At 43.1% G+C, this 12993-nt stretch overlaps 1 protein-coding gene across 1 annotated transcript in view; it reads left to right on the top strand.

The window, feature by feature from the left end:
* lrp2b (low density lipoprotein receptor-related protein 2b) overlaps positions 1-12993 on the top strand; it is a 34001-nt gene that overhangs the window by 3920 nt on the left and 17088 nt on the right. The window contains 31 exon segments of the mRNA XM_029528381.1: positions 269-397; positions 522-691; positions 855-1078; positions 1465-1671; positions 1769-1971; positions 2084-2224; positions 2389-2598; positions 2779-2971; positions 3348-3473; positions 3596-3726; positions 4013-4150; positions 4343-4621; positions 4713-4952; positions 5043-5165; positions 5256-5372; positions 5698-6075; positions 6695-6940; positions 7095-7303; positions 7395-7579; positions 7670-7898; positions 8283-8460; positions 8631-8759; positions 8919-9085; positions 9265-9408; positions 9556-9665; positions 10053-10261; positions 10326-10411; positions 10454-10583; positions 11222-11458; positions 11576-11767; positions 11944-12416. Coding sequence (XP_029384241.1) covers positions 269-397; positions 522-691; positions 855-1078; positions 1465-1671; positions 1769-1971; positions 2084-2224; positions 2389-2598; positions 2779-2971; positions 3348-3473; positions 3596-3726; positions 4013-4150; positions 4343-4621; positions 4713-4952; positions 5043-5165; positions 5256-5372; positions 5698-6075; positions 6695-6940; positions 7095-7303; positions 7395-7579; positions 7670-7898; positions 8283-8460; positions 8631-8759; positions 8919-9085; positions 9265-9408; positions 9556-9665; positions 10053-10261; positions 10326-10411; positions 10454-10583; positions 11222-11458; positions 11576-11767; positions 11944-12416 — 5933 coding nt within the window.

The following is a 12993-nucleotide window of genomic DNA, read 5'->3' on the forward strand; positions in this document are numbered from 1 at the left end:
GTGAGCGTCACATGCCATACATCTCAGGTGCTGACAGCATGCACAATACTCGAAAAGCTTGGTCTCTCACTGGAGCTAATAAAAAGAGAAGGACTCTCAGTCAAATGGTTCCTATTTTTCATGTAAGCTATCCCCATAAGCCAGCCTTGAATGGTTAAAATCCTCGATTTAATTTCACGGTACCCTGGTTGCAAATTTCTGGTAGTTATCTTCGCCCCAGTGCCCGGAACACAGACTCATATAAGTAGCTGCTTGTTTTATTGCCCAGACTATAATGACTGCCAGATCTGGGGGATCTGTGACCAGTTTTGTGAAGATCGTCCTGGGACGCACCGCTGTAGCTGTGCAGACGGATACTTCTTGGAGCAGGGTCAAGTGTGCAAAGCCAATGTGTCAGGTACAGTGAGTCACATGTCACACAGCAGCTTTATAAAGGATGTGTGTGTTACTGCAAGTTGTTCTTATTAAATGTGTAAAATAACTATAACTTCGCTGCTGACTCTGGCATTTGTGCTTTCCAGCTGGGTTGCCGCAGCTCATTTTCACCAATGGAGGTGAAGTGATGATGGCGGACATACATGGACGCCTCGTCAGAACTTTGGTGCCCTCACAGGGCAAAGGTTATGCTGTAGGTGTTGCCTTCCACTGGGTCGGTGACAAAGTCTTCTGGAGTGATACGTATACCAAGAAGGTCAGTCTGAATGATTCTTTACTTTTAACGATGGCAAAACTGTCTGGTTTATCTGAACGTCACCAAAGCATAAACATAAATCAGCTGCACCGTTGAAACAGGTTTGTGGTGGTGGTGGTTGAGCTGGCAAATGAAACTCATTCCACTGATCTCCTTCTTTTAGGTATATTCTGCAGACTATAATGGGAATAACATTAAAGAGGTTCTGACATCTGCAGTCCAAAATGTCCAGAACCTCGCTGTGGACTGGATCAACTTCAAACTGTACATCTTAGAAGCCATGGTGGAACGGATTGACGTGTGCGACTTCGATGGAGGGAATCGTGTGACGCTGGTAGCTGAAAACCTGCATACACCCCATGGCCTCGCCCTGGATCCAACAGTGGGGTGCGTTCAAATGCTTTTAGTGATGAATGCTGCTGAGAATTGGTGCAGGTGTTACATGGACTGCTTCATCATACAATCTGATTTTAATGCTGTTTAGCACTGCACGTCTTTGCGTATTAATGAAACTTGGAGGAGTGAGTGACAAAAAAATGTCACCACTCCCTCTATGTACATGTTTCCTAGGTGCCCTTATCATTTTAACTCATTAGCCAAAGTCAATTTATCAAACACAAAATAAATCAGATGCAGCTTAACAAGATTTCAAGTGAATCCTGCTGAACATCTCTGTTATTCGATTATTTATTTCACTGAAGAGGTTTTTCCACCACTTCACAAGGCACCATCCATCCTGGTGTGTGTTTACACATGTTTCTGTTTGTTTGCAGGTATATGTTCTTCACAGACATGGGCATTTCCAGTGAGAAAATGAAGCTCGAACGTGCCTTCATGGACGGCAGTAATCGCTTTGAGCTGGTGAGGGACAGACTCGGCACTCCAACAGGAATCACCCTTGATATCATCACTCAGAGGGTCTACTGGTCCGACAGCCACTTTGACACTGTGGAGACTGTCACCTACAACGGTTTGGACAGGTAAAGGTTACACTTCAAATGGCGTCAGTCGATGAAGATGACCTCCCTGAAGCAAACAGTGCGTCTATGTTGTGCTGTTCATCTTCCTCTTTTCCAGGAAAATAGTCCTCAATGGTGGGACCCAGGCTCCTCATCCTTTTGGAATATCTGTGTTTGAAAACCACGTGTTCTTCACTGACTGGACCAAAATGGGTCTAGTGAGGGCAAACCGGTTCAACGGCAGCAACCCAGCTCTCCTCTATCGTACCACAAAGAAGCCAGGCCACGTTGTAGTCTCACATCCTGTCGTGCAGCCTGTCGGTAAGGAACCACACATCTAGCCATCCTGCGTCACTTTGTGTAATGCTGTGTAACATGACTCCTCCATCATGTGTGCAAAGTAATACTACATCAAGCTGCTCCCGTCTTGCAGTGATGAACCCGTGTGGCAGACACAACGGCGGCTGTCAGCACATCTGTGTCTTAAGCCATCGCTCTGACAATGAAGGCCTGGGCTTCCGCTGCAAATGTCGCTACGGTTATGACCTGCTGCCTGACCGCCATTCCTGCTTTAGTGAGTTTTATCGTTTAGATGTTAGTGAAACAACAGCACAAATAATTTGCTATTTCATTCCTTGAAGATCATGTTTTAAATTAAATGGAGACAATGATGTCCTGCGGACAGTGTTGACCAAACATATAATATTTGCTATGGTGAATAACTTTCTTTTCGGACAGAGGTGAAAGACTACTTGTTGATGGCCACCTCTCTTGCGGTGCGGGGAATCCCGCTGAACTTGTCCCTCCAGGAGGACATCATGCAGCCTCTGGCAGGGCTTGGGACTTCTTTCTCTGGCTCTGCTGTCGAGTTTGACGGAAATGAAGGGACCATTTTCTACAATGACAGGTCCAGAGGCCTTGTCTACAAGTCAAACCTCAACGGCACAGGTGATCTTTTAGTAGATCAGTCCAACGAGGAATGAATACAGAAGCAAAAATTGCTTCTGTATTCATTCATTCTGTGTGAATCTGTTACACGGGGGATACGATTTTAATGTCATATTTTCATTTTTCACTGCTCCGATCATAATCCTTTGTGTCACGCCTTGCTTTGCTATGCGTTCTTAGGCCAGCAGATTTTGACAGGCTACAGAGTGGGAACAGTTGATGCCATGGCTTACGACTGGACCTCAAAGGTTTTATTTTGGACCTCGAGCACGTACAGATCAGTAGCAGCTTTCAGAGTCACAGACAAATCAAGGCGAGACATTGTGACTGGCTTGAGAAACCCAAAGGGAATTGCAGTGCATCCCAGTGCCGGGTGAGTGCTCAAATAGTTGTGAATTACATTTTATTTCACAGTATCTGTTCTCAACCTTTGTACTTAATTATCACACCAAGAGTGTCTTCCTATATAAGCATTATTTTTACATTTAGTTGGAAAAAAACTCACAAAAACTTTTTATATGCTCCATTATTCCAGTAATTTAAATAGTTCCTACTCACCGAATGAGACAGGAAAAGGAGTGCTGGTCATTTTATTCAAACACTTTCTGTTAATTGCTAATAATAGCTGAACATTCAAGTTCAATAATTACTACAAAATCCAAAGAATAACATCAAGGTCAAAAGTAATTTCAATATATTTGTTTCTGACTGACAATTAAAACATGTCCTCCTGTGCCAAATGTTGACAGGTACTTGTTCTGGTCGGACTGGTACCGTCCGGCAGTCATCATGAGAGGCTTCACTGATGGCAGCAATGCTGTTCCTCTGGTCAACACGACACTGGGATGGCCAAATGGGCTGTCTGTGGACTACATGTGAGTGTAGTGATGACCTGAGGTATCATTAATGGATAACTAACCGATTGTAGGGACAAAATGTTAGAGTTTATTATCCCTGTATATCCAGTAATGAATTGCTTGTTATGGGCCTTTGACAGCATGGACAGGCTGTACTGGGTGGATTCCCTCTTGGACCAGATTGTTCACATTGGCATTGAAGGCCTTGACAAACAGATATTTAGCAACATTGGCCAGATCACGCAGCCCTACTCTTTGACTATTTACTCAGGTGGGTCTCCCAACTCTCCTACAACTGATTCAAGTGCACTTACATCAGACATGCACGATATTCAATTTGTATATTCAAATATTCAGACTCATCTTTAGTTTTGACACAATAAACCCCAACTTTATTCTAAACCTGATAAAACCTCAACAATGAAATGAAACAAGCCACAATATAACAGCTCTCTTCCTGTGACAGAGCTCGTGTTCATTTGTTGTGGTTGTTGTAGGCTGTGAATATGAATTCGTTCTTGATATGTTTATCTAAACCATCTCTTCTTGTCACGTAGACTACCTGTACGTGTCTGATACACGCACCAGAGGGATATTCGAGATGAGGAAGAGGGATGGCGGTGGAAACATCATGATCAGACAGGGAGTTACAGGCATCATGAATGTTAAGGCCTACACAGCTGACCTTCACAGCAGTAAGTTCACACTGGAGTGTAGAGGACCAAGATCATTTGACCTCTGCTGGGTAGAACAGAACGAAAAACATATCGTATTCTCATCCCAGAATAAACACTGACGGCTGGGCCGGAGCAATAGTGGAGCAGTGATTCAGTCGAACACGATCATCTCTGAACCCACTGACTGTTTCTCTATCATCCTGCTGACAGCTTTCACCAGCCGGTGCAATATGGTGCCCAACGGGCTCTGCAGCCACTTCTGTTTCCCAACTCCCTCCTTCAGTCGAGTGTGTGGCTGTCCATATGGTATGAAACTTCAGGCCAATCAGAGGGACTGCATCAAAGATGATTCTATTATTCCACCGGACAACATCTGTGGTGACTACGCCTTTGAGTGTGACGAAGGGCGTTGTAGGCCCAACTCCTACCGCTGTGATGGGATCGCTGACTGCATAGATAAAACAGATGAGGCCAACTGCACAGACACAGGTGAGCATAGTATATAAAAATGGAAGTGAAGGAAATTATTTGGAGATCAATTGCATTAATCTAATACTGCCTTCCTCACATGTTTTACCAGGAGCAACCTGCTCTCCGTACGCGTTTACCTGCACCAACAAGCACTGCATCCTGTCCAGCTGGCGCTGTGACGACATGGACGACTGTGGTGATGGTTCTGATGAAATGGACTGTCCCACCCACGTCCCCACCACCTGTGCAGCCAGCTACTTTACCTGCGATAACAACAGATGCATTCCTCTAATGTTTTTGTGTGATGGTGACAATGACTGTGGGGACGGCTCTGACGAACACAACTGCAGTAAGTTTGGGGCTGTCAGCCAATTATTGCTACGCATACAAATATCTCTTAAATCGACATGGGAATAGCTGCCTTTTCTGTCACCGGCAGATTCAACCATCACCACATGTCCTCCTTCCTACTTCCTGTGTCCCGACCACCGCTGCATCTATAACTCCTACGTCTGCGACGGAGACCAGGACTGCCTGGATGGATCAGATGAGAAGAACTGTGGTAGGAATCTTTCCTGTGCAGAATGACTTATACTTGAGCCGAATAGATTCATTTTACATGTCCATGATTATGTTTCCTTCTTAACTTTAGAGTTTTCTTGTGCCTCCTATGAGTTTGCTTGTGCCAGCGGGGACCAGTGTGTCAGTTCCAGATATCAGTGTGATGGTGTTTTTGACTGCAGAGATCATTCTGATGAACGAGACTGCCGTAAGTTGGCAACGCTGAAATAAACTATCCATTAATAAATGAATTATGCTAATGTTAATTAGCAGTGTAATTAGATTGATTGCCCCTCTTCTTTCTGTCAGGCTTATAATTAATCAATTTAAATTTTATTTTAGAGTCTGTTTCTTCACAAAAATTAAATGGACATGACTCAGTTAAAATAATGTATTTTATTTTATTTGATTTTTGGATATATTGCACCACCACAGCTTGATGCTCTGTGCCTTAACCTAAGTGGTTTTCTGAAATTTCTGAGAGAAAGTACACTGCCGTTCCAATTATGTGTAAATGTTTATTGCCCCTACAGCCACTCGAGGTCCAGGCCTCTGCCACAATGACGAATTTCAGTGCCAGACCGATGGTTTCTGCATCCCAGATGAGTGGGAGTGTGATGGGCATCCAGACTGTGAAGACGGATCCGACGAGCACAACTCCTGCCCTCCTACGACGTGCAGACCCAACTACTTCCAGTGTGCCAACAAGATGTGCGTCCCGACGAGCTGGTTGTGTGACGGGGAAAACGACTGCCAAGACATGAGTGATGAACAGAACTGTCCCACCCCGCCGTTCACCTGTCCGTCTGGACAGTGGCAGTGTCCAAATGATCAGGTGTGCATCGACCTGCACAAGGTGTGCGACGGCCAGAGGGACTGTCCAAACGGAGCAGACGAGTCACCTATCTGCAGTGAGTTTTAGAAATACCACTTTGCAATATATGAAGAGATGTCTGTAATGTTTAGCCTGCGCTTTGGGGCATACGTGGAGTGGACAGAAGAATTTAAACGGCTGTCACAACGACACATCAAAAATCATCCTTTAAAACCATTAACTTTGAAATAGTGTCTCATTGTAAACACAATGAACTAAGTGGTAGTTGTATTTTTCCAGCCTATTATTTTTATCTTGGTAAGTAATACATTGAAACTAAGTTTAGGAGACACAGCAGACCTTTGTCTGAGCTTGGCTTAACAGAGACTCTGTATGAAGTCCAATTTCCTTTTTGTTCACAAAGAAACACAAACCACCAGAGAGAGGCAAAACAAGATGGAAAATGAGATGTGAAAAAAATGTAAAAAGAAATAAAAATGCTAAATGACCAAATACTAGATGCAAAACAACTGCCAAAGACAAACATCAAAAATAGAGTCGTTCTCCTGTGCCTTTTGCATTTCTGTGTTCAGTAGCCTTTCGTTTCATAATCTTTCTGATGCTAGTTTTTTCATCATCTCATCTTGGAATAGTGAGGATTGTTAATTCACAATACATTTCTATATCACCACTATTTCACTATTTATTTTACAAAGACCAAGACGACTGTGCACTGAACAACGGAGGCTGCAGTCATGGTTGTGTCCAGGGACCTTTTGGGGCTCAGTGCACGTGTCCACCAGGACTGCAGCTCAACGACTCCAAGACCTGCGAGGACATCAACGAGTGTCTGATCCCCGGTTTCTGCAGCCAGGAGTGCTTCAATGAGAGAGGAAGCTTCAGGTGCTACTGCTCGGATGGTTACTTCCTAGAACCTGATGGACGCACCTGCAAAGCCACAAGTAAGCAACAGGCATCACAATACAAATAAAGCTGCCATTAAACAAATTAATTGGGTCAAAAACGTCATAAATTTATTTTGTTATACACTACTTACATGAACAAAACAGAAAAGTTAGATAAGTCAACATGAAACAATATGTTCTTCTCTCTCAGACCCGGTAGCAGCTATACTTCTGGTGGCCAAGCGTAGCCAGATCATCGCCAACCGGATCAAGATGAGACCTCCACAGAAGATTCCATTGGTCAGCGGTTCAAACATCGTGACCGTAGACTTCGATCGAACAACTTCCAGGATCTACTGGGCTGATGCGTCGCAGAAGAAGATATGGAGCGCCTACCAGAACGGCACAGACAGACAAGAAGTAAGAAAAATGGTCACAGAGAAGCAGCAAATCCAAACTGTGCGATATTTTCATGGTTAAATATGTTTTTTTAATGTCTTTGATAATCTAGGTTTTCTCTACTGGTCTCATGGTCCCAGAGAGCATAGCTGTGGACTGGGTGGGCCGGAACCTTTACTGGACCGACTCAGTCATGGAGAACATTGAGGTTTCCACTCTGGATGGTCGATTCCGCAAAGTCCTCCTCTCCAAGAACATTACCAGCCCCCGTGGACTGGTTCTGGACCCCCGCAACTAGTAACCGCTATTCTTTATAAAGTCTTTATAAAACTTTCAACCCATTAGAGCTCCTGCATATCCAATTTTAAAAACTCTCTTCCCGCTTAGCACCAACCTGATGTTCTGGTCAGACTGGGGCCAGAACCCGAGGATCGAGCGGGCTAACATGGATGGAGCCCTGAGAAAAGTCATTGTCAGCACTAAGCTATACTGGCCCAACGGGCTGGCCCTGGACTACACCACACGGAGGGTGTACTTCGCTGATGCCTACCTTAAGTATATCGACTACTGTGACTATGATGGCAACAACCGCTATCAGGTCATGGCAAGTGACATGGTAGGTTTGATTTGATATTTTTATTTAAGAATAAAGGTGAAAAATCATAATTTATAACAATCATTCATTCATTCACCTTTTACTGCTTATCTGTTTCCGGGTTGTGGGCGGGCTGGAGCAAATCCCAGCTCACCTTCTTGTTGTGGGACAACAGCACTAACCACTAATCTGCTGTGCTGCCCATAACCTATAGCATAATAAATAGAAAGAAGTATATCAAAGTCAAAATAACTACAATAGATGGTATAATGGATGTTCTTGGTCTATATCATAGAGCTTGGGGAGGCCCCACATGTGAAGGGTTATAAATGAATGGACATACTGTAAGTCAAGTTGGAAAAAGAGCCCTTGAGCTTATACTAAAACATCTTCACCCCACTCCAGGTTCTCCAGCATCCACATGGCATGACTGTGTTCGAGGACACCGTCTACTGGTCAGAGCGCTACACCAGCAAGGTGATGAGCACCAACAAATTTCACGGTGGCAACGTCACCACTCTAATGAACAGCATCTACCAACCCATGGGCATCATAATGGACCATCCTGTTAAGCAACCAGCAGGTAATTTCCGATAAAACAGCATACTTATTTGTACTTACATGCATAGTTTTCTTCAGTACATTAATGGGTCATGAAGTTGAGAAGTGTTAGACATGCCGAAGGAATAATAAAATAATATGTCAACCGTCACATTAAATCTGACTGAAGGTGACTTTGTTGTTTCATATTAGCCATCAACCCATGCAGAGAGCACCTGTGCAGTCAGCTGTGCTTGCTGTCAGGCCTGAGACCCAGATATTACACCTGCCACTGTCAGTCAGGCTGGAAGCTGGATGCTGATAGACGTACCTGTATCAAAGGTAATGTTTTTATTTATTTATTTATTTATTTTTAGTTTTATTTTTTTACAGTTCTCTCTTCAGCAACCTCTCCCAGGATTTAAACATGCTGAAATCTCCGAATGTACAGTTTAGACAATGTGGATGAATATTCATTTTGTGCATGCTGTCCTCTTCCAGATGAGACTCCCTTCTTGATGGTGGTGAGAAACTCTGTGATTTTTGGAATTCCACTGGACCCCACTGACCCATCCAACAATGCAATGACCCCTGTGTCCGGCATCAGCCAGGGCCAGGACATTGACTTTGATGACCAAGAACAGTTTGTTTATTGGGTGCAGAACACTGTGAGTATATTGAATTGAATGATGGATTTGCTGTGACACAACAGCTCTTGATTAAATGTGTGAATAGCACACTTAGAGGACTTGGTTTTACACAATGACTTGTTGTAATTGAATATTTTCACTACATCTAATGGAAATTTATGGTAAAATACTGATTTCTACCTGTGCATATTCATCAGGGTTCTATATGGCGAGTAAAAACCAGCGGTACCAACAGGTCTGAGTTTGCTCCAGCTGCTGTCATGGGCTCACCGTCGGGTCTGGCTTTTGACTGGATAAGTCGTGCAATGTATTACACTAATCCCACGGTTAAAACTATAGAGGTAAACACCTTTTGAGACAAAAGTAGAGCTCAACATCGCTTAGATATGTGCGCGTCATATTTTGCATTGTCAGTGGTTTATCACTCAGTTTTCTCTGCCTTTTTATCCATTACTGTGCAAGTAAATACACTGAAAATTTTCATTCAGGTTATCCGAGTGGATGGAAACCAACATTATAGGAAGACTCTGATCACCTCCACCGGTAAACCAGAGGGAGTAGGGCAGCCCGTTGGAATAACCCTAGACCCAGCCCGAGGGTAAGGCAGATACTCATCACTGCTTGTGTGTTTTTAATGGCAGTGAACATTATTTGTTAATTGGTGTGCACTTGCTGGCATTGGAACAACAACACTAAAAGCACTGAAAGTAATTCATATTAATATAGATACGCCAACTGCAACCACAAAAACCTGAGGCAGTTATTTGTATTGATATTAATACCTCACCCACAGTAACAAACAGTCAATGGTACTACATTTAAAAAGTTACATTTGTGAAACACAGCAGGATTTTAGTGTGTGTGTGTATCATGTGAATACAACCCAAAAATCAACACCAGCAAGAGGATTTTTTTTTTGTTTAGTTTTTTTAAATAATATTTTATGTCTTCAGTTGTTTCTCCCTTTTACATTCTCCCTCCTCAGGAAGTTGTTTTGGACAGACAGGGGGTCAGACAATGGAGCTCCTGCAAAGGTTGCCAGCGCTGACATGGATGGAGGAAACCTCAGGAATCTCTACACGGGTAACCTCGCGAACATCGGCTTCATCACGGCTGATATCACTGCCAGTAAACTTTACTGGGGTGTGGCGGGCTCAGGGGTGGTATGTACTGACAATTTATTTTACTATTACTGTATTAGGTTTGCTTATCAGTTACTTTCTGCTAGTTTTAACAAACTGTCACATTGCACAACAAGCAATAACCCCTCTAATAAGATGACGCAACTCCCTTTTTGTCCAGATTGAAAGTGGCACCATGGATGGAGTCAGCCGAGTCACAGTGGTCAGCAGTCTGTCACATCCGTGGGGACTGACCATCTACCAGAACCACCTGTATTACACCGATCTGGACTATGAGGTCATTGAACGGGTGGACAAGGACTCTGGTGCCAACATGGTGGTGATGAGGAGCGGCATGTCCGGCCTGCATGCTATCAAAGTGCATGCCAGAGACAGTATGTGGATTGACTGTTTTTTAAATGAATCCAGAGTTGTCTGTTCTTGGGCTTTTTAATGTTTTCGTCCAGGCTGTTAATTATTCACCAGGAAACTCTTGGCAGGGATTGAGTGAGTAGGAGCTCAGCCTCCTCCTCAAAGACAGCACACAGCAGGATCGAGCACCAAATCTATTTCATCTTTCGAGTAAATCTTGAGTTGATAAGCCTCTTTGCCATTGCAGTGTTCATAGGTATTTCTCAAAAATATGTCATGTACTTTATGACCTTATTAGTACTTAATTCGACACAAAGTGTGGTTTGCATAGTGGCAAACCACATAGTGGCAAACAACACAATCTGAATAAATAAAAAAATTGGAAATACCCGAAAATGCTCAGCTGGTAAAGGTCATAAATGATGGCACAGTAATCATGATTTTTCACTTTATGTTTTCTGTTTTATACAATTGAATTTGCAAATATGAGATTCAACAACAATACCTTTTTGTGATATTAAGTTATACACATTAACACCTATCTCTTTTATTTTAGTGTTGATAAGTTGTCCTCCGGTTGTCCTCTTGCATGAAAGCAATACAGTCTCACAAAACCCAGTAATGTTCACCTTCACTGCTCTCTTTCTCGCTGCCACCTCAGACTCTGCAGGGACCACTAATGCCTGCAGTTCCAACAATGGAGGCTGCCCCCACATCTGTCTGCCCAAACCAGGCAATCAGAAGTCCTGTGCGTGCACATCAGGCTTTTTCCCCTCTCAAGACGGCTCCCGCTGTGAACAATATGAGTCCTTCGCCATTGTTTCCATCCAAAAGCACATTCGTGGCTTCCACATAAACAGTTCGGACCACTCTGAGGCTATGGTGCCTGTTGGTGGACGTATGTTGGACTCATAGTATTCTGCTTTAGGCTGTTGTCTTTAAAAATCAGCTAGAGATATTGAATTTTCACTTACTACAAGTAAATTTTTTCTCTCTCTCTCTCTCTCTTTTACAGCTTCTTACTCTGCTAAGATCAAGTTGGATCTCCATATTGAATCTGGCTTTATATATTGGACTGACAACTCCACCTCCACCTCATACAGGGGTATCTTCCAGGCCAAAACTGATGGAGGTGGTTACAGGAATGTCATTACCTCAGGTGTTGGAAGAAGAGGCATCCAGGGTCTAGCTGTAGACTGGATTGCAGGTATGAAGCTGCTGAAAAATCAACTTCATCCATCCACTATTTTTAAGGTGGTATTAGGTGCAACATGATGACTTTAGTCACAGCTAAACCATCAGCCTATAAATTACCCTGTTAAGCACTGCAGCCCTGCTACACTGATGTTCTCTTCTTTCCCACACTGCCTTTCATTTCCTCAGGGAACTTATACTTCACCAATGCCTTTGAGAGTGAGACCTTCCTGGAGGTGCTGGCGATCAACACTACCTACCGAATGATTCTCTTGAAGTCCTCCCAGGACCAGCCCCGTGACCTGGCTGTCAGCCCCAAGCTTCGCTACCTCTTTTGGACCGACGGTGGCCAAACCCCCAAGATTGAGCGGGCTCTGCTGGACGGGACCAACCGCACCGTATTGGCATCGGAGAGCCTGGCTTCACCTCGGGGCCTAACTGTCGACTACACTAATGACTTCCTCTATTGGACAGATGATGTTCTTGACATGATCTCCCGCATGGCCATAGATGGCACGCAGAGGCAGATTGTCAGGTATGGGAGCCGATATCCATCTCCAACGGGTCTGGCGATATTTGGAAACTACATGCTATGGGTGGACAACAAGCTCGGGAAGCTTTTCCAGGCCAGCAAAGACCCGGCCAATACTGGCCAGCCAGAGGTAAGAATTAAATCAGCTTTAAAAATAAAAAAATAAAAAGGAAATAATTTTGTGTCATTATATTGAAATAACTATATGATTGAGAGAAATTAACTAAACTATCATATTGGTCAATTTATATTCAAACTACAAATGCGATGGCATTATTTATCAGTCAGAAATAATGTCATTTACTACATATTGGTGTTGCAACTAATCCTTTTTTATTTTAAACAACTGATTATTTTGTGAAAAATAAAATACAAATAATATATGTCTGTGTGTGGGAAAAAAAAATTGTATTAATTTATATTTTATAAAATATACTTTATCTAAAAACATTTTTGCAGTTTTTTCCATCTGACTTGTCAAAAGTTATGATTTAGGAATTTAGGAATGCAGAAACCTAATTAGCCCTGATTAGCAATTGGCAGTAGAGGCAAAAACGTTTGGCTGCCGTACTAATAGTTAACAAAAATAAATAATACATTTTTATCTGGTGAATGAACAACATGGAGAATACGAGGATAGTTTGTGCTGGATTTGCTTGGAATGTATGAACCCTGGAAATGTACAAACCAATAATAGTTTGGTAGCA

The sequence above is a fragment of the Echeneis naucrates genome, chromosome 19 (assembly GCF_900963305.1).
Source record: "Echeneis naucrates chromosome 19, fEcheNa1.1, whole genome shotgun sequence".
In the NCBI taxonomy this organism is placed as follows: domain Eukaryota; kingdom Metazoa; phylum Chordata; class Actinopteri; order Carangiformes; family Echeneidae; genus Echeneis; species Echeneis naucrates.